General features: G+C 39.0%; 1 protein-coding gene across 3 annotated transcripts in view; it reads left to right on the plus strand.

The window, feature by feature from the left end:
- glra2 (glycine receptor, alpha 2) overlaps positions 1–22,674 on the plus strand; it is a 225,233-nt gene that overhangs the window by 28,617 nt on the left and 173,942 nt on the right. Inside the window, exon 3 of one of the 3 annotated variants that reach the window (XM_028800850.2) lies at positions 13,280–13,347. The exons of 1 other annotated variant lie outside the window; for it this stretch is intronic. In XM_028800850.2, coding sequence (XP_028656683.1) covers positions 13,280–13,347 — 68 coding nt within the window. Of the gene's footprint in view, positions 1–13,279; positions 13,348–13,432; positions 13,501–22,674 lie in introns of all 3 variants that reach the window. One more of the 3 variants, XM_028800851.2, reaches the window with a different exon arrangement.

The raw sequence follows: 22,674 nt of genomic DNA on the forward strand, positions 1-22,674 counted from the left end.
GCCCCCAGTGCTTGCTGGGGTGGTCTCTAGCTGCCCTGTGACCCAGCTCTGAATAAGCAGGTTTGGAAAATGGATTGATGACGTATTGTTTTAACAACTTTTCTCTTTAAGCAACATTCATATAAGAAATATGATTGAAAGGAAATAGTTACTTTTTAGTAATTGCTGTTTGTCTCTTTGTGACTCCAATGTCATGCACCAGAAATTCATATGATATAAGCCTTTTCTTGGGTCCCTGTACCGTACTGATTTTCTAATTTGACTTCTGTCATTAAAAAGTTTAAAAACCCCTGCTTTAAGCTCATTGGGACCCACACTGTAGCTCACGATATTTTTTATTCATAAAATTTTTTTATTTTATCCTGTTGTTTCTGCTTCATTAAGTGTAATGAGCAAACAGCTCTGACACAGCCATTATGGCATCTCTAGATAAACTTTGGTAGGCATTCAAGGGGCCTTATCTGGATGGTTAAACAGAGATATGTCACCTTTGGGGCATGGTCTGTCCTGGCATCATGTGTCTATAAGTTACGGTACATGAATCACATGATTCATTCTCTTTGTGCCCTGCAGAAATGCAGTATGTTTGTTGTGCATGCAGAAGGATGAGCCACTTCATTGAGCCACATTGAGCCTCCAGTGGATATGTTGGCAATTTGTGACGTCAGATAGCGACCTTTCAGTGTACTTTAGGAAGAAAATGAACATATTATACTTTGTGTATACAGTAATCCCTCACTATATCGCGCTTCGCCTTTCGCGGAGCTGAGGATCTTTGCATCATATTTCATTAAACATAATACACCTGTACATAGAGAATCTCTTGAAGACATTTTCTTTTTTTTTTTTTGGTAAGGTCCTATATTGTGGGCTTCCCATTCATCTATCCATCCATTTTCTGAAGCTGAGGTTACAGAAAAGCCAGAGCAGCATGAAGTGTACAGCAGCACTCTTTCTTGATTGGGTTGCCAGTCTAACACTGGGCACACTCAAACACACTCACCCACTCACTTAACTCATATCTGTGCCCAAGATAATCCAATCTGTATGTTTTTGGATGGCGGGAGACAAACTGGAGCACCTCTAGGAAAGAAGAGGCCAACACAAGGAGGGAGAATGTGCAGATTCCACACATTAGGTATGGGTTTGTACCCGACCTCCAGTGGATATGTTGGCAATTTGTGACGTCAGATAGCGACCTTTCAGTGTACTTTAGGAAGAAAATGAACATATTACACTTTGTGTATACAGGAATCCCTCACTATATCGCGCTTCGCCTTTCGCGGCTTCACTCCATCGCAGATTTTATATGTAAGCATATTTAAATATATATCGCGGATTTTTCGCTGCTTCGTGGGTTTCTGTGGACAATGGGTCTTTTAATTTCTGGTACATGCTTCCTCAGTTGGTTTGCCCAGTTGATTTCATACAAGGGACGCTATTGGCAGATGGCTGAGAAGCTACCCAGCTTACATTTCTCTTTCTCTTGCGCTGACTTTCTCTGATCCTGATGTAGGGGGATTGAGCAGGGGGGCTGTTCGAACACCTAGACGATACGGACGCTCGTCTAAAAATGCTGAAAGATTATCTTCACGTTGGCTACCTTCTGTGCAGCTGCTTCCTGAAACGACATGCTGCACGGAGCTTCGCATACTTAAAAGCTCGAAGGGCACGTATTGATTTTTGATTGAAAAACAAACTCTGTCTCACTTTGTCTGCTCCTGACGGAGGGGGTGTGAGCTGCCGCCTTCAACAGCTTTGTGCCGCGGTGCTTCACATACTTAAAAGAAAAACAGCCCTATTGATCTGTTTGCTTTTCTCTCTATCTCTGTGACAGTCACTGCTCCTGACGCGCACTCCTTTGAAGAGGAAGATATGTTTGCATTCTTTTAATTGTGAGACGGAACTGTCATCTCTGTCTTGTCATGGAGCACAGTTTAAACTTTTGAAAAAGAGACAAATCTTTGTTTGCAGTGTTTGAATAAAGTTCATGTCTCTCTACAACCTCCTGTGTTTCTGCGCAAATCTGTGACCCAAGCATGACAATATAAAAATAACCATATAAACATATGGTTTCTACTTTGTGGATTTTCTTATTTCACGGGTAGCTCTGGAACGCAACCCCCATGATGGAGGAGGGATTACTGTATGTCCCCTTATGCATTTTGATTGTTTTTAATGAATATTCTCATTTAAAATCTACTCTATATGTGTAAAATCCTAAGCCTAAAAGTGCAATGATTTTATGTAACATTTTTTGTCATGCTATAAATCGGGCTTATTTTAAAACCTACATATATATGTTTGGTATCATTCTTTTCAGGCTTTATTGAACTTTAATGTGATATTGTTAGATTTTCTGATTCTATTTCCGTTTTTAAATTATAAACTAAAAAATATCAAGAACTCACGTCCCGCGAGACAAGACTTTGTGCCAAAAGATTTAACCACGCCCGGGGTTGGAAATAAAAGTCAAAGAGTAGGACAGCTGCTGTGCAGGCTTTTAAATGTTCGAAGCACCGTGCGAGATGCAGATCACGCAGCATGGAAGCAGCAGCAAGCCAGCAGCTGATCAAGCAAAGAGGAGGTAAAAAAAAAACTGTATTTGTTTCCCATTGTATCACCATTTAAGACGGGGTTTCTGAGAAGCGACCACATCTCCTTGGGGTGCGTTCAGCCCCCCTCTTCACAACGGGAGTGGCAGAGACATGAAGTGTTTGATGCGTAGTGCATACCGGGGTGGGGGTTGGCGAGCAGAGTGAGCAGGGGGAACCCCCTAGTGAGCCTATAAATGAAGTCGATTTAGGCAACATAATTGGACATTATGCATTGGTCATGGCAATGCAGGAAAACAAAGAGTTTATGAGGTAAACTTTTTACATCATGGAGAACGTGGGGTTTACGCAAACTATGAAGCATTTTAAATTACTTAGTTATTCTGAATTATATTGCAACAAACCCTATAATTAACAAAATTTGTATTCTCTATTCTCAGCTCTATGCCCATTCATCCTGGTGTTTTCTAGTCTGCTTATCCCAAGCTGGTTCCAGCCACATGATTACTCACTCTGTGTGAGGTGCTGTTCTACAGCAGGGCATACTCACATACACACACATTTTACTCTCCTTTACACTGGGCCGATTTGGACTTCCTAATCCACTTTACATGTACGTCTTTAGGATGGTGAAGGAAAACAAAATCCAGCCATGCATTTGGATAGCATGCAGATTCCGAACAGGGTGCTTCTGGTCCTAAAAGTAAATCCAGGGTAGTGGAGCTGTGAGGCAACAGCACTATCCACTGTGCCACCATGCTGCCCCAGGTGCATGTCCAATTCATTGATGATATTATCAATGTGACTTTATTCACTGAGTGAAGTGTCACATGGAAGGGAGGAATTAAGTTAATGGGACCAACAGCTCAGAGGATATTCTGTTTTTTGTTTGGCATCCTAACAAAGTTGTTTTACATTTACTAGAATAAATTGTCAAACTATTAGAAATCCATGTAAATATTCATTCATTGATAGATTTCTCAACCTGCTTATTTCAAAGGGCAGAAAGTAGGAACCAGCCGTGGACCTGGGGTCAATCATCACATAGCCCACTCACAAACATCCAGTTAACCTGAACTGCTTGTCATTAGGCTGTGGAAGAAGATTTAAGGAGCCCCCATGCAGTCTCCAAACAAACACCAATTAGGTCAGCATTTGAACCCAGTGATCTGATTGTGCAAGGCCCCATAGCACTAAAATCACTGCACTTGTGTGACGCTCTGTTTTTCTTTGTGTATAAATGTTCATAAGCCAAATTTGTTAGTCAAATTAATCAAATCAGGCACCTGCAGCATTTTCACTGATGAGACAGGACTAGCACAGTACTTTCCTTCTACCCTAACGTTCTCCAGCGTCAGTCCTTGCCTTGCACTCAGTGTTGCTGGGATAAGTTCCAGACCTTGCAGCCCTGAATTGGATTAAGCAGGTTAAGAATGTTATGTTATTCTTTCAGGTGGCACGGTGATAGCACTGCTGCCTCGTAGTTTGGAGAAAGGGGTGCACATCCCATGGAGTTTGTATGTTCTCCCCATGCCCACATTGGTTTCCTCCCACAGTCCAAAAACACACAGGTTAGGTGAATTGGTGTTGCTAAATTGGCCCTAGTGTGGGTGTGGGTGTATTCATCCTGCAATGGACTGGCACCCTATTTAAATGTTGCTCCTGCCTTGTGGCCAGTGATCACTGCAATTGACTCAAGCTGCCCTGGATAAGCTGTTAGGAAGATGAATAGATGTTATACTACATCGTATAAGCATAATGAGGAATAACCTGCTCACTTCAGACCAGAAACATTTCGCTTTGTCACCTCACAACACTTGAACCCAAACAGAGATTTCATCAATGTTTTCTACTGGTAGAGATGGCATGTTCTCCATATTGTGATGTTGGCATCTCCTTCTGACAGCAATTAAGCGAGTGTGATAGTGTGCCAGGAGATGGACGGACATCCTGCCCAGGGTGGAATCATCAGACCTTGAGCTCAATACTGCTGAGATAAGCTCTGACTCTCTATGACCCTGTAATGGAATCTGGATGGAAGATTTGACGGATGAAAGGATGAAAATAATGCATAGAAAAATGAAACCTTGCAAAATGAATTGATAATTATGGTGTATTGCAGATGATTGTGAAACGTCCGTGTCTGCCTATATATGACACTAAATGAATGCATCATCACAAACAATTACACAGTAAAAGATAAAAGTGATAAAGTGCCAGTGAAATTACAATAAGTTTTACTGTAAACTGCACATTTCTAGGATGTCTCTAACCTCATTACCTATCAAGCGTAATACGTGAATACTGACTATTTGATCTTCAGTAGATGATTCAGTATATTTGCTGTTTAAAATTCAGAGACTAGGGATGAATTTGCATCTTTTTATTTATGTTTTTTATTAGCAGCTCAACTATCATTTGGCTCAGCAGACTTTTTTCAGGCTTGTGCTTCAGTCCTCTTATCGCTTCCTCTCAGGGGATAAGAACAATAATTCTCTTGACTGGCAGAATTTAAGCAGTTCTTGCTAGCAGGAGGAATGATCTGTTAGCATGCCAAGCAGCAGAAGTAAATGATCCTTTTATTTCCTGTCTTCAGACTCTAATCAGTGTCAATACTAAAATAAATGCCGCTTCAGGAGACCAAAGACTATTAATACATTTTTCAAACAAGTGTTCTTATGGTAACTGATCAGAAGATTTAATTAAGATCTTATCAGAACACCTTTATGGTCTTATTTCTGTTAATATGCTTTATGCTTCCGTTTTCATTGCTGCTTTTTTCTTCACATGGCTGCCAAAACCTTTTCATCATTGCATATCCTTTTCATTAATGACTAAGCATATGAAAGATCTTACTAATATTGAAATTGTTTTCAAAAATTTGAAATGTTTCCAATTTTTTTGCAGTTTGACTGAATGGCTGGTGTTTGATTGAATTTCACAACTGTAAGAGTTTCTGGGAAGTGTACAAAGTTAAAGTTAACCTTAATGGACATTCTTTAGAAGACCTACAGAAAGAATTCTTTAGACATTTTATATTTGAAACAGAAATATTATATTCACCACATCATAGCAATGAAGACAGAGCTGTATTATAACTATCCTCCAAAGCGGAAGTCGTATTGATTTTCGAAGTAGTGTGGTAAAAGGTGATCAGTCCGTTTAAGAATGGTGGGCCACCTCAAAGAGCCATGTAAAGAGTAGAGAATCCATCTGGTGCTGATGCTACACTGGTGTCTTATGCAGGAAGAGTAGATCTACAGTCCAACTTAGCAGAGCACCAGGTACCTCAGAGATCTAAAACCACCAAAAAACTATTAACAATTCACGTTAATTTATTAAATATATGAAAAAGTTTCAAAAGCAAAAGAGAGAACTAAGCAATTTCTAAAGTTACAAAATTACAAAAATTATTACAAAAATCCTAAAACAAAGGATTACATTTCAAATATAAAAATAAAACTATAGAAGAAAAAAACAAAATCCAAAAGGAAAAAGGGTAATACAATTACTGACAAAATTGATTCTGCTAAAGCAAGAGACAAGAGCAAAATTTAAAAGATCTCAAAGAAAATGGTCAACCTGACAAAAATAACTGCTTAGAAAAGTGAATTGACAAAAAGAAAGCCAAGGAAACTTGCTGGCAGGTTAGCTAATAACAAAGGGAAGAACTGTAGCAACAAATGCCTTAAATGGGGCCCTTCTTGTAACGGTTGTAGGGCCTAATCAAGTGAGAGAAAAAAACACAAAAAATAAACAAAGGAGAAGAGTAAAGAAAAAATATTAAACGGGGCCTAAGAAACAAAACCACAGTACTAACAAGTAGATGCTTTACACTTGTTAGGCACCAGCATAAGGGTGCCATGACTTGGGGCTGCCAAGACTCATCCAAGCCACACTCTGCTTTTCGATTAGTTGTCAGTATAACATGTTGCATGTAGCATATGTATAAAAATGCACCCAAATCTTCAAGAGGACAAGGGGGCACCCAAGCCCCTTCCCCCTGCTGTTCGATATTATTTGCAAATATGAATGTTCTCCGATCTTCAAGTAGTACACCATCCCGCTTCCTGTCAGCTTTCAGTATAGCACATCATGTACATAACATACTGTAACGGCACAAACAAGTTACATCAGTCACAGATGAGTCGCCCAAGTGTGATCCACCATTACATTACCAGTGGCAGAAGCACCTATAAGTCACATGCTTTTCCAACTAGTGTGGCAATAGACAAGCAGTCCTTTTAAGGATAGTGAGCCACCTCTAGTGATGATGCTACACTGGTGTCTTAAGCAGAAAGAGTAGACCTACAGTCCAACTTAGCAGAGCCTCAGAGACCTAAAACAGAGCTGTTCGGCTCCTTGGATGAGTTGCTGGAGAGTCTCAAGGCTCATTTCTGTAATCTGGAGAGCCATTCGTAGTAGTAGTTCAGCGGTAAAGACAGCTGAGAGACTACCACCTCTACAGCTCCATTTCACAAACACAGTGCTCACGACCCCTGCTGATGTGCCCTCATCACCAGCTGCGCAACTAAGGCAAAAGAGAAGACCACACTGCCATTTTAAAGATCTTGTGCACTATTGCAAGGAGTTGGGAGTGGCTGCAAGGGACAGTGACTTCAGCAGGAGGGCTATGTAACAGCGCTGACAAGATGCATCAGCCATTGATGAGTCACCCATGTATAAAATGGCATTACATCACCAGTGGCAGTGGCACATGCTTTTCCAACTAGTGCGGCAAAAGGCGAGCAGTCCTTTTAAGGATAGCGAGCCACCTCAAAGAGCCATGTAAAGAGCAGGGAAATCCATTTGTTGTGGCACTTGGCATCAATTCAATACGATATGAATCTGAACATAGCAAAAATTTCTAAAATCCCTTTTTTCGCTTTGTCATTCTGGGGTATTGAGAGTTGCTTGATGTGAGAGAAAAAAATTAATTTAAATTATTTTAGCACAAAACCTCAACATAGCAAAATGTGAAAAAAGTGAAGGGTCTGAATAATTTCTTAATCCATTTTAACTTTGGACACAGACCTTATGACTGGCGGTCTCCAGCCACAATTTTTCACAAAGCCTCCAACAAGGAAGTGCACAGGCCTATTCCACTGAAACTCCACATAGAAGCCGAACGTCTTATTAGAACAGGACCCTTTAGCAAGTAGTAACTCCTGCTTCCAGCTGGCTTCAATCAAACTTGTAAATTCAGTCACGATCCGAAATCCCAAACTGCTGAAGTCCTTCTAATAACCAGAATTCATTTGTACACCAGTTCGTATTTTATTTGATGAAATCTGGCTAACAAAATACAACTGCGAAATAAAATTTGAAGGCACAATCTTCAAAGCTAAACACTCAGTTTCACCATTAAAACATATGCCATATTGAAATTGCAATTGCTGTTAATGTAGTCATTTATACATTAGGCCTTTAAAAACATGCTATGTTATGTATCTACGTATGTTACATTGTGACACTAAATAAAAGTTTTTGACAGCATCTAGAGTAAGTAAGGAGCCGCTAGAAGATGATAGTCCTACTATATTAACCTCAGGTTTGGGATGTGGCAGCAGAGTCAACTCTGGCAATTGAAATCTACCTGGAATGGAACATTTTGTTTCTTAGTTGACATGGGCTTGTCAGGAATGGAGATGATACCTGAACTGTATTAAGACCCATCAGTGAGAGAAAATAGGTAAAATCAGTCTTTCACTGGTCACGCAAAAGTTATGTGTTTGAAATGTCTAAATCTAGACTCACAGACTTTGGTGCAGTGTGATCAGGAGGCCCAAAGATCTTCCAAAGATCTGGCTTCCCCTCTCTCCTTTTCCATTTCTGTCTTTTGATCATCTCAATAGAGGCACAGTCCTACTCAAAGTGAAATGCTAATCACTGAGTTGTGAGAGCCTATGTATGTAGCGCTTACCAACAATAGGCCTCCACATCACTTTCTCTGGACACTTTGATCTCACATTAGCTGCAAGTAAAGTCTTGACTGGGATTGCAAGAATCACATAACTGTCTCATGGTTTCACCTTTACCTCATTGAGTTCACAAGAACTAGTCTGGTGATCCTTCCAGTTAATTTGGCCAATCTTCCATAATTAGTGCTGATAAAACCTACTGAGAGTTTGACAACGGAACATAATCCAAGTAATGCTATCCAGTACAAAAGCAGTATTGCAAATGGCATTGTAGATCATTACCTTGGTAAGAGCCATCTAAAGAATTGTTTCTCTGGAAACAAGTTTACACCGATACCATGTGCAATGGAGACGAAGGCACTGTTATTATAAATTGTAACCCACATTGGAGTTTTCCTGAAATATCTTAGAAGGAGAGTGAGTTCATAGTGCTCTCAAGGAAGCCTGCAATAATCCACCAGGGACTTTGAAGGCTGGTAAGGTAACTTATACTAACAGCATCTGATCCTTCAGCCAACGCTGTAAGACAACAAGAGTAGTGGAGGAAGGCCAATGCATTTCCTCCAGACTGAAACTGGAGATTGGTTACTTTTAATGAAAAATACCTCAGATAGCTGGCAACCTCGAAGCTGGCCTTTACCAGGCCTGCTGAGGAGCTGTAATTAGGCTCCCTCTGGGAGGCCACTGTAAGTTTGTGCACCTAGGGTTGTATACTGGACCCCTGACCTCAAAAGTATTTTGGGTCAGAAGTAACTACAGAATGTTCTGTGAAACCCATTGCTAAACTCCAATGTGGAATGATTTATGAGGAGATCTTAATTTTGTGAGCTTTTTACGTTTATTTTTATTATTTTTATCATACGATGATGTCATCAGTATAGGATTTTGGATTATTGGTTGCTAAGACACCACATTTCAGAAGTGTAGTCATATGGTCTTAATTAAGGCTGAGCCACATGCCCGATTATTGTCTGATGAAGGAAAGTTTTTTTTCTAGTCAGAGATGGCTTCTTTCACTGTCGACTGGCACTTAAACCTAACATCAAGTCTGCCAACTCCATCTGAGGTCATTGCAGATTTTTGTCCTCTGGTGCTTGTGTTTTGACCTCAGCTCTGTCCAAACTGATTGTTCTGTGTGCAACTGGACAAAGGTTCACTGGCAAGTAGAAGAGAGTTCAGGTTCTTAAACATCTGGGAGAAAAAAAAAAGACAGAAGAATGTTCTTGTTGTTTTTAACAGGTAGGAAAACTGGATGGCCACCCTACAGGTAACAAGGCCAAAGACCTGTGTAGCATAGGACGGTAACAAGATATTCCTGGTTTCTGTTTTCATTTAGTACTGCAGTTTGTTTTTAACTGTTATCATCCTTTGTGTTAAAGGTTCATTTTATTATATTTCACATTAGAGAGCCACTTTGGTCAGAAGGTGCTCTTCTTTTATTGTATCCTGTGATGTTTGATCCTTTGGTGGTAATATAAATAGAAAGTTAATTAAACCACTTTAAGCCAAGCTAAGGATATTTACCCTTGGTAGAGAGGGAAAAACACTGCAGTCAATACAGATGTCTAAGAAATAAAGCCCATAGCCTTTAAAAAAAATGTCTGTTTGACCGAGGCCATCTTGAGTGCACTATGGTGTTCATCACTGTTCATGATTTCAACAGAGCACAAAAAAGGCCTGACTCTAGTGATGCTAATGTCTTCCGTTCATTTTGAAGACATGTCAGCAGGCTAGTCACAAAGTGCCTGACTCATTGAGTGCTTGTTGGGCATGTAACCTTATTCCCATTTAACTTGAGAAAGAAGTAGAACTCTGCTAAACAGCAAAATATGAATACAAGTAAGGAGAATATTTTTAACACCATGACATAAGATGGATATTAAACTCATGATCACACTCTCTGCCTCTGCCTAATATCTATTCACGTCTTAAAAAGGATATTAAAATGCAGGAACACTCTTCTAACTTGGGAGTTTGTCTGCAATGCCTTTTGTGTAGTGAGTTCTTTGATGGCCGCTGGGGACCTGTTACATATGCCAAGCTAGGTTAAAGCACCATGATTTCCTCAGATCAATAACATTAGGACAGATCAATCTAAATGGCATGCAACATGAGTTTTGTCCCTTTCACGCTCAGCTTGCGTTTATGCTTAGTGTTTATGTACTTATTTTGTTAAAAAAAGATTTGAGGACAAATGCCCTTTGTCGTCCTTTCACTTGTAAAGTCATTCAAATGAACCATAAATGCAGTTTCAGAGCAGCACACAGTTTCCTTATTGAGATGGCATTTAACACTCTAGTTCTTTAGTACTTCTCTGACATGTATGATCTTGTTACAGTGGACTCCTTCTCTTTCTACACACTTTATTGTGCAGTAGATTCAATTTTAAAGGGATACATTTGCCAATATTGCACATCAGTCTACACTCAATATCTCCTGATAAAGTGAAAACGTTTTCAGAAATGATTCTAAATACATTAAAAATCAAAAACTGTAGTTTCTCATTTATATAAGTATTCAGACCCTTAATTCAGTACTTTGTAGTAGCCGTCTTGGCAGGCACTTACAGCTTTGAGTCTTCTTAGGTAAGTCTCTACAGGCTTAGCACTACTGGATTTGAACAGTTTATCCCCTTCTTCCTGGCAGATCCTCTCAGGCTCCATTAGACTGGATGAGAAGAGTCTGTACTCTGCCATCTTCAGGTCTCTCCACACATCTTCTTTGACGCCTAAGTCTGGGAATTGGTTGGGCCGCTTAAGGACAGTCAGACTTCTCAAAGCCACTCTAGTGATATCTTGACTTTGACACATTTCAGGTCATGTTGAAAGGTGAACTCTGGAGCTAGTCCTCTTCAAGGACCTCTTTGTATTTGGCTTCTTTCATCCTTCCCTTAGTTCTGTCCAGTCTCCCTATCCCTGCCATTGACAAGCACCCATTAGCATTATGCTGCCACCACTATGTTTCAGTGTAGGGATGGAATTATTCAGGTGATGAACAGTACCCGGTCGTCACCAAGCATAGTGCTTATAATTCTGCTCAAAAAGTTCAATCTTTGTCTCTTCAAACCAGAGAATATTTTCCCTTATGCACTTGGAGTACTTTAAATGCCATTTGGTAAATCCCAAGCTGGCTGCCATATGCTCCTGATTGATGCAGGGCTGCTAAGATGGTTCTCGTTCTGATAGGTTCTCCCATCTCAGCAGTTGATGTCTGACGCTCTGTTAGAATGACCTTGGGGTTCTTGTTCACCATCTTCCCCAGTTACTCAGTTTTTGCTGAATAGCCAATGATAGAAAGAGTCCTGGTGATTCCAAACTTTCTGCACTTCACAATTGAGGCCACTGTGCTCATTGCAGCACTCAAAGTGTTACAAATGGTTTTTATAGCCTTGCCCTTATCTTTGCCTCACCACCATTTTATTGTGGAGGTCTACAGGGAGTTCCTTAAACTTCTCGACTTGATTTTTGTCCTGATATGCAATATGGATTGTAGGACCTATAGATTTTGCTATTTTAAATGATGTCCAATCAATTCAATTTACCACAGGTAGACTCCAAATCGAGTTCTAGACACATCTTAAGGAAAATTAGAGCAAACAGGACCACAATTTGGAGTGCCACACCAAAAGATGTGAACATTTAAATGAATGAGAGATTTCAGTTGTTGATTTTTTCAACATGATTCAACTTGGTCATTGTGGGTTATTGAGTGTAGATTGATAGGCAAAAATGGCAAAATTCTCCATTTAAAATTAAATCAAAACACAATGAAGTGTGCAGAAAGTGAAGGGCTCTGAATAAGAACATTTACTTTTATATGGCACATTTTCATGCACAGGATGTGGCTCAAAGTGCTTTACATAATGTCAAAGAAATAGTTACAAGAAAAGAAAAACAATTTAAGTCAGGTAGAGTAATCAAAAGAATAATAATGAATATGTAAAAAAGAATAATTCTTACATAACAATGACATTTAATTAGTAGAGAAGTAGAGTCCTTAAACATAATATCAAATTGTAAGTCTCAAAAGATGACTACAATGACAATGATAACTGCACATAATACAATAAACATACTTTCTGAATCTACTGTATGTGCAGAATAGGATGAGGTGCTGCCGTCATTTATGTTGTTTATGTATAAAGAATGTCCGTTAGAGGTTACTGTCTCACTCCTAAAAATGTATTTGGTGTTTTCTCTGAATGTACAGTATTCTTTCCTCTTGCTGTTTCTTAAAAACCTTTTTGAAAACTTCCAAGAAATATCAAATTACTGTATATAAAGCAGCAGGTTTTCAATGCTTAAAAATATTGTCAGAGACTCTCCTACAGTCCCCTTACCATTAATCCATCAAATAAATATATACTTTCTTGAAAATTCAGTGGGTTATGACAAAATCAGGGTGGCCTAGTAATTACAGTTTTGAACAAAAATCCAAAAGGTGGTCTGTTCAATGCTTCCCACTGAATCCATGGGCAACCTATCAATGCTCTTGTTGTTGAAATATTGTGCATCTCTACAAAAATTGTCAGCTAAATAACATGTGTTTACATTTCTCACGACTTGACTCATCTGGCAATGTTATTCCTTTTTTTTCGAGGTAAATTTTGCTGATCATTTTATTTGTCATGAATCACTGCATATCATACAAGCTGACAAACTAACTGTGTCTGAATGTGAAAGCTTTCTGTTGAGACACGCTTAACATCACATGTGCATCACTGTCTCAATACATATTGTAGAGTTCTAATGCAAAACCTCCTGGCCTCAATATGTATTGCAACATTCTCATTGCATTCCACAGGTCCTCCTGTAAACGTTACTTGCAATATTTTTATCAACAGTTTTGGATCCGTTACAGAAACTACAATGGTAAGTGTCCGCATGCCTCTGGCAGTTCGGTTTGCTAATTCATGATAGTAAAATGTCCGTGTGTTATTTATTGTTCAACCTGCAGGTCCCCCAGTAAATGTTACTTGCAACATATTTATCAACAGCTTTGGTTCAATAGCAGAAACTACAATGGTGAGTGAATTGTTCATTGAGGCAACCCACTAAAGCAAAGGCTTTTCCTTGCAAGCATATCAACATTCATCTTCATTCAGTGAAAGTGAACATTAACAATTCTAAATGCATACTTTGATTATTTCTGAATGTGGCCATTACACCTTTACATTTAATGCATTTTGTACTGGCTGTCCATTTACATCAAACAGTCACAAATTACTGTGAAAAGCTGGGTAAGAATATAAATGGAACTAGCATTCATGAAGTTGAATGGATTTTAAAACTGCACAGATGGATCCTACATACAGGACACAGACAGCTTTTGAATTATTACAGCTTACAAGACAGGGTTTGGATTACAGGTTTCCTTAACCATTTGTCCTGGCATTAAAATTTCACATGCAGGTATTAAAAATTTTATGAACACAACTTCTGTAACCCTAATTAACTGACAGGATTTCAGTGCTTGTAACAGTCTGTCAGATACCAAGTTGGTTATGAAAACTTCTCTAGACTGGTTAGGAATAAAAGGTAAATATTTTCCATTCACAATTATGCACTTGACGTCTCAGAGCACATAGTCTAAAATGAATATTCAATGGCAAGGCAGACATTTACAGCCGTCACTTGCAATTCCTCATGGCAGGAGATTTTACTTAAGAGGATTAGAGGGCAAACAGGAAGTGTACATGTTTTGCCTGATTTTAATAATTGTCTGAATGTGTCAAACCATTTAAAGGGTTTTCTGTAATGTTAGTCACCTCCTATTGATTGGTGGTGACGAAATGTGTGAGGGTTATGCTGTAGTATTCAGCTCAATTCAGTTTATTTTTGTAAAACTCTCTTCTCTGTGACAAGTATGGGGCATAGCCCCCTGCTCGCTTCACTCAACCGGCAGTCCAAAGCACCATTATGAAGAGGGTGTCTGAACGCACCCAAAGGAGACACGGTCCCTCCTCCGAAACCCCTCTTAAACAGTGATACAATGGGAAACAAATACAGTTTTATTTTTTTACCTCCTCTTTGCTCGATCAGCTGCTGCTGCCGTGCCGCATGATCTGCATCTCGTGCGGCGCTCCAAATGTTTAAAAGCCTGTACAGCTCCTGTCCTTTTGTCTCACTGCCTTGCCTCTCTTCTCCTCCAGACATCCTCAAACACTATTCAGTCTCTTTTCGCTGTTCTGTTATTTCACTGCGTAATATTTTCCATTTGTTTACGCTAATGCAATCTTTACTATTATTTTTTTAAGACTTTCGAATTTTCATACTTCCATTATCTCTAACCTGCTCTGCATGTGTATCGTGCCAATTTTTTTAAATTCTTTATGATGTTCTTCTTTGTCATCTACTCTTTGTCTTTTTCCGGCCCCAGGCGTGGTTAAATCTGCTGGCACACAGTCTTGTCTCACAGGACATAAAAGTGTTTGTGTCTTTCTGAGAAGGTCTGGTCTTGTCTCCCTGAACAGGTCTCATCTCATCCCAAGTTTTTTTTATATCATAGAGAGACATAATGAGTACATAAAGACACAAAGTTCTTTGCAATTGTTTCAAATAAATGGGGCCCATCACTGTCTCACCTGTATTTAACTGTTGAACTATGGACAGTAGACATCAGAAGGAGGGAAACAAAAGCTCCAGTCAGCAGCATCGCTGAAGAAAATTAACTTTTGGGGTCCCCAGTCAGTTATAAGAGACAAAGACAGCATCACAGTCCTGGAGACCTCAGTCAAAGTACAGTTCTGTGGAGAAAGTAAGATGAAAGATATCACTGAACAAGAAATGTTATCAAAAGCTTTGCTTCCTGAGAAACGGTGACTATGACACCTTCAAGGTGAACACAAATTGATTGTAAGAATTTGAAGAAACATCAATTTAACACACATCGAATTGAATTGCTTAATGATGCTTACACATTGCATTCGTTCAAATAAGCTAAAACGTTTCAGCTGATGGTTTTCATTATGCTTCTCACTCCAGTGACAAACAAAAGTTGTCCAGTGTTGATAGATTCTACTTGCCTCGATACCACACTTTTATCATTGTGAAGTCCTGGTGAAACCTTTCAACATGTCTGTCACTGACTGCATCAAGATTCACAGAGAACACATCCAAGTCTGAATGCAGAAAATGAATCCTCAGCGATAAGTTGCATATCATGGTTTTGTATGCTTTATGTAGTGTAGTGCTCTGCAGATGCAAAGAAAATTCTTAACAACATACGCGAATGCCTTCCATGCAACTTCCACTGGCCCCTCTAGCAGGTCTTTCAAATATTTGTCATTACTGATGTGTCTGATTTGTGGACCAACTAAAATGCCTTTTTTAATCTCTGCATCATTTGTGGAAACATCTGTCTCAAATATTAAAATCCTTTCAATTGAAATCACCTTTCTTGTTCATCGTTTTCAATTAATTTTCTATCAGTCCAAGTTTTATTTGAAGAAAAGCACTTTATGTGCAGCACGTTTCTGCCTGGAATCAAATGTTTCTCTTTTTAATGTGATGAGACTATTGGCTCTCCCATTCACAAATGAAACAACAAAACTTGGTCTATTTGAGCAGGGCCACTACTTTAAAATTTGACATCAACAAAGATGTTGGAGCTTTTGTTGTCATACAGACGGTATATGTTTAGTAATAATATGAGAGGAGATCACAATAGTAGGTGATTGCAACACAATGATAAATAATAGGAAAACGTAGCAGTGATTTTGTAATCAGCAGGCTAAAATCCATAAGTGTTCAGGAAACAAAATCTTCTTTGTCCAGTCTTCTGTGTCCCTACGTTGGATTAAACGTGCTTAAGAAAGATATGATAACAGTAACACGCTTTAAAATATCAGCAAAATATTTTAAATTATTACTCACTCTTTTTGAGAGCTTAGCAACCATAATTCTGCATGAAATACCAGCCAGTGACTTTCAAATATGCATTTTAAAATGTCAGTAATGCATGTTGAGATAGTAGCAGTTAGTTTGAATATAGCAGTTATTCATTCTGAGTAACTGATCAGTCATTTTGAGATACTGATAAGGTATTTTGGGATTAATTTTACAACATGAGTAATTAATACTGAAATACCGGTAATTAATATTTGTACTATCAACAGTTAATTTAGGATTTTGGCAAAGAATATTTGACATGTGTAAATAATATTAGTATGTAATTTTCACGAGTAAAGCTTTTTGAGATATCACTAATTAATGATATCCCCACTTGCTTTCCATTATGTCTACCTCCTTAAGTCGACATGGAGCTGATGACCTAGTTACAATATGGTGGCCTGCCAGATGTTATGACATGATGTGTGTACTGTAGTGCCTGAAGCCCCTGGTCCTGATTGTTTCTCCTCCATAGTGTATACATAAAATAGATACATCATACAAATGTACAGTATATCACAAACATTTGACATTACTATTTCTGCTAAAGATCCATCCATCCATCCATTTTCCAACCCGCTGAATTCGAACACAGGGTCACAGGGGTCTGCTGGAGCCAATCCCAGCCAACACAGGGTGCAAGGCAGGAACCAATCCTGGGCAGGGTGCCAACCCACCGCAGTCTGCTAAAGATGTGCATAAAAAAATCATAAATGATTTAGATAAAGCAATTAAGTTTAATTGAAACATGCAGCCATTGGTGGTCCATAAGTATTAGATTTAAGAATATCTCTTCAGCTTTGGTGCAAATGTCTCTTTGGAACTTTGTACTCCTAGGTGATGCTCCTCAATTACCTCCATTCCACCAAAAGTGTTTATTTCAATATAGCACAACCACCATTTCCATTTCCTGTATTTGATGTACCCTCAACTTATACAAGCTTATACAAGAACAGTGTTTACAGTCTAACTGTGGCTTCTTAACGTAAATATTTTTATGTTTCATATTAGTGTGAAGGAGGAACAGATTACATTGCATTTCTCAAAACTACAAATGCAAGACTAACACAGGATGGAATGTCATTCCTTCACACAGCAACCTCTTTATGCTACACATGCTAACTAATACACCGCCACACTTCCTTCACTGAAACAATTTTATCCAGATATAGGAATGCAGAAAGTAGGCAATTATACCAGTAATAAGATCCAAAATTCCCCTGGCTTTGACTAACTTGCACCGAAGATCAGTTTGGTCATCAGGAGTGAAAGAGGAACATGTACAACACATTCAAGCTGATGTATCTTAAGGTAAAAAATTCAAAACAGTATTTGAAGTCACACAGAATGTTTCTCTGTTTTTTCTTTGCAAATTAAACCAATGCTTTTCAAAGGGAGGTTTCCAAATTTCAAAACTGTGTACTGCACATTCTATTCGAGATATCTCAATGAAAACCGAACATTCCTCATGAATAGCCTTGAAGAAACAGTGTGCCAAATTCCATCAAAATCAGTGTTCTGGGAGCCAAGATGTTTCATGCACAAAGAACGACTTGGTTTTCACTGTTGGTGTTTTTCTATGCAGATGCTTAAAAAAAAGTATATTAATAGGAAAATAGCACAAGAGAGTTACACATTTGAAAACAATACAATATTTTTTCAAATTTCTGATAACTATAAATCTTATACAAGTGTGCTTTTGTGAATACAAAATAAGAGAAGAAAAAACAGACCGGATAATTAAATTAGAAAATTAGAGTTAGAGGTGGCTCACTGATTGTGAAACTGTTTGGAAGAAGAAAAAAAAAACAACTATGGTGGACTTCAGGTCCAAACTTGAGAAGCACTGCATTCGATCATTTTGACTGTGACTCTGAATTTTCTATATAGTTCATATCAAAAAGTTTGGGAACCCCTCTTAATTCTTTGAATTTTTTTTTATCATTGGCTGAGCTTTCAAAGTAGCAACTTTCTTTTAATATATGACATGCCTTATGGAAACAGTAGTATTTCAGCAGTGACATTAAGTTTATTGGATTAACAGAAAATATGCAATATGCATCATAACAAAATTAAGACAGGTGCATAAATTTTGGGACCCCAGCAGAGATATTACATCAATACATAGCTGAGCCTCCTTTTGCAAATATAACAGCCTCTAGACGCCTCCTATAGCCTTTGATGAGTGTCTGGATTCTGGATGGAGTTATTTTTGACCATTCTTCCATACAAAATCTCTCCAGTTCAGTTACATTTGATGGCTGCCGAGCATCGACAGCCTGCTTCAAATCATTCCATAGATCTTCGATGATATTCAAGTCAGGGGACAGTGACGGCCATTCCAGAACATTGTACTTCTCCCTCTGCATGAATGCCTTTGTTGATTTCAAACTGTGTTTTGGGTCATTGTCTTGTTGGAATATCCAACCCCTGCATAACTTCAACTTTGTGAGTGATGCTTGAACATTATCCTGAAGAATGTGTTGATACTGGGTTGAATTCATCCAACCCTTGACTTTAACAAGGGCCCCAGTCCCTGAACTACCCACACAGCCCCACAGCATGGTGGAACCTCCACCAAATTTGACAGTAGGCAGCAGGTGATTTTCTTGGAATGCGGTGTTCTTCTTCTGCCATGCAAAGTGCTTTTTGTTCTGACCAAATAACTCAATTTTTGTCTAATCAGTCCAAAGCACTTTGTTGCAAAATGAATCTTGCTTGTCTAAATGAGCAGTTACATACAACAAGCGATCTGTTCGTGGTGTGAGTGCAGAAAGGGCTTCTTTCTCATCACCCTGCCATGCAGATGTTCTTTGTGCAAATTGCACTGAATTGTAGAACGATGTACAGATACACCATCTGCAGCAAGATGTTCTTGCAGGTCTTTGGAGGTGATCTGTGGGTTGTCTGTAACCATTCTCACAATCCTGCGCATATGCCACTCCTGTATTTTTCTTGGCCTGCCAGACTTGGGTTTAACAGCAACTGTGCATGTGGCCTTCCATTTCCTGATTACATTCCTTACAGTTGAAACCGACAGTTTAAACCCCTGAGATAGCTTTTTGTAGCCTTCCCCTAAACCATGAGACTGAACAATCTTTGTTTTCAGATCTTTTGAGAGTTGTTTTGAGGATCCCATGCTGTCACTCTTCAGAGGAGAGTCAAAGGGAAGCACAACTTGCAACTGACCACCTTAAATACCTTTTCTCATGATTGGACACACATGTCTATGACGTTCAAGCCTTAATGAGCTAATGCAACCAATTTGGTGTTGCAAGTAATCAGTATTGAGCAGTTACATGCATTAAAATCAGCAAAATTACAAGGGGACCCAAATTTTTGCAGAGCCAGTTTTTCACATTTGATTTAATTTCATACAACTAAATACTGCTTCACTAAAAATCTTTGTTTGGAAAACACCCCAGCACTCAGATGTTCCTAGGGAATGAAAGACATACCACTGTTATCTTTTTTTGTTGAAAGTAGAGTAAATTATTATGCAGGCTGAGAGGGGTACCCAAACTTTTTCATATGACTGTAAAATAAAAATTGTTGTTGTTGTTGTCCCATCTAGGGCTACTGATTGTTGCTGTGTTCTTAATGCTTATGGAGTAGATGAACCATGAAAGGTTTTTGGTTTGTATGTTATACCAGTTATTTCCAGGATGGGCTTTGGCTCATCACACATCTAACCAAAAAAGAACGAATATATAGTATTTATATATAGTACATTTTCATACAAATGATGAGTGCTTGCCCTGCAGTGGGCTGGCGCCCTGCCCAGGGATTTGTTCCTGCCTTGCGCCCTGTGCTGGCTGGGATTGGCTCTGTGTTAGGATGTAGTAGGTTGGAGAATGACTGACTGATGTAGTGCTTTAAAAGATGAAGAAAGAAAAGTTTATAAAAATTAAAAATAAGATTCGGCAATACTAAATAACAAAGAGTAAAGTAAGGTCTGATAGCCAGGAGGACAAAAAAAACAAAATCTGTAGGGGTTCCATGGTCATGAAACAGCCTGGCCCTCCCTCACCCTCACCCTCTCTAATGTTGTAGTGCCTAATACACACATATTGAAGATCTCAGAGGAAATCCCAAAATCTGGAAAGAGCCTCAGCCTTGGAGTGAGAGAAAGGGGCCAAATCAAGAAATGGACACTGGCACGTGGGACTGTGAGGAAACAGTGTGACAATCTTCAGACAAGTTGCTACTTCAGTAAAGTAGATAATCAGAAATATAAGGCACCCTAGAAGTGAGCATATCAAAAGCTACAACATCACAATGATAATTATGTTAATTTACCTTGAAACAAGAATGTTTTATTTCTGAGTCTCAAGTGGCAGAAAATTCATAATCATTTTTAAATGAAATTGATGTTTGCATCTAGAGGGCATGCTGCATATGTGTTGAGATTAACTTGGAAAACCTCGATTATACCTGGTGGCAGGCTAAAAACAAATGATCTGTACATTGTGTGCACAGGGCAGCATTGTAATCTCTTATTCATTTGCTGAATTCACTTACTCAAATATAAAGTAATTTTGCATATGTGCAAATCTGTGGATATCTAGGCAGTGTATGAGGTTATATGAAAAATCAGTTTAATTAAATTGTATTACAGATGATGCAGCATATCAATGAAGACTACAGCCATGTTTATCGGAACAAGAATATGTAATGAAGACTGTTTAGAAGAATAGTTTGTTCTATTTAGAAGAATTAATAAGAATATTTATGAAGAATATTTAATGAAGAATTAAAGAACCATGTCAATGGTAGCAAGCCCAGTGAGCACTAGAAATATTGTGTAATGTGTAATATATTCTGCTGTTGTTACCAATTACTGTTACAGTTACAATTACAAATATAATTACAGTTAGTACCAATTTTCAAGAATAACTGAGATGTGCATAGCTGCAGTAACTACAGAGGTATAAAGTTGATCAGCCACACCAGAAAGATATGGGAAAGAGTGATGGATGCTAGGCTGAGAGGAGAGGTGGTGATCTGTGAGCAGCAGTATGGTTTCATGCCGGGAAAGTGTACTTCAGATGCAACGTTTGCTCTAAGAGTGTTGATGCAGAAGTACAGAGAGAGTCAGAAGGAACTGCATTGCGTGATAGCGAATGACAGGGTGCCAAGAGAGGAGTTACGGTACTGTATGAGGAAGGCGGGAGTAGCAGAAAAGTATGTGACGGTAGTACAGGATATGTATGAGGACAGTGTGATTACGGTGAGGTGTGCAGTTGGTGTGAAAGCCTGGTTCAAGGTTAGAGTGGAATTATATCAAGGATCGGCTCTGAGCTCTTTCCTGTTTACAATGGTGATGGACAGGTTGACAGATGATGTCTGACAGGAGTCTCCGTAGATTATGATGTTGGTGGATGACATTATGATCTGTAGTGAGTGTAGACAGCAGGTTGAGGTGAACTTGGAAAGGTGAAGGTACACACTGAAGAGAACAGGAATGAAAGTCAGTAGGAGTAAGATAGAGTACATATGCTTGAATGAGTGGAAAGGTGGTGAAAGGGTGTGACGGCAAGGGGAAGAGGTGGTGAAGGTAGACAAATTTAAATAATTGGGTTCAACAGTCTAAAGCAACGGAGAGTGCAACAGAGAAGTGAAGAAGAGACTGCAGGCAGGATGGACCAGGTGGAAAAGAGAGGCAGGAGTGATTTGTGATAGAAGAGTACCTGCAAAGGTGAAAGGGAACGTCTATAAAATAGCAGTGAGACCAGCTACAGCATGTTATATGGTTTGGAGATGTTGGCACTGATGAAAAGACAGGCAACAGAGCTGGAAGTGGCAGAGTTGATGCAGCGATATTCACTCAGATGGTGGACAGGTTTAGAAATGAATATATGAGAGGTACAACACAAGTATGACAGTTTGACCAAGTGACGGAGGCTAGACTGAGATGGTTTGGCCACATGCAGAGAAGAGGTGAGAGGTTCATTAGGAAAAGAATGTTGAGGATGGAACCGCCAGGCAAGAGGAAAAGAGGAAGGCCAAACAGGAGCTTTATGGATGTGGTGAGGAAGGACATGAAGACAGTTGGTGGGGCAGAAAATGATCTAAAAAACAGGGATAGACGGAGATGGATGATGCGCTGTCGTGACCCCTAAATGGAAACAGCTGAAAAAAGCAGAAAATTCTGCTGTTATTATACATGTTAGTTATTCCACATATTTTTAAAGGACGTTTAAAAAATATGTTTACAGCTGTGTTCATTTAATTAGTCTTTTACTCTTTCATATGCAGAATATTATCTCTGTATACTGTCACAATTTCCTATTGAGCTGAGTTATATTT

Source organism: Erpetoichthys calabaricus, chromosome 4, assembly GCF_900747795.2.
Source record: "Erpetoichthys calabaricus chromosome 4, fErpCal1.3, whole genome shotgun sequence".
In the NCBI taxonomy this organism is placed as follows: Eukaryota; Metazoa; Chordata; class Cladistia; order Polypteriformes; family Polypteridae; genus Erpetoichthys; species Erpetoichthys calabaricus.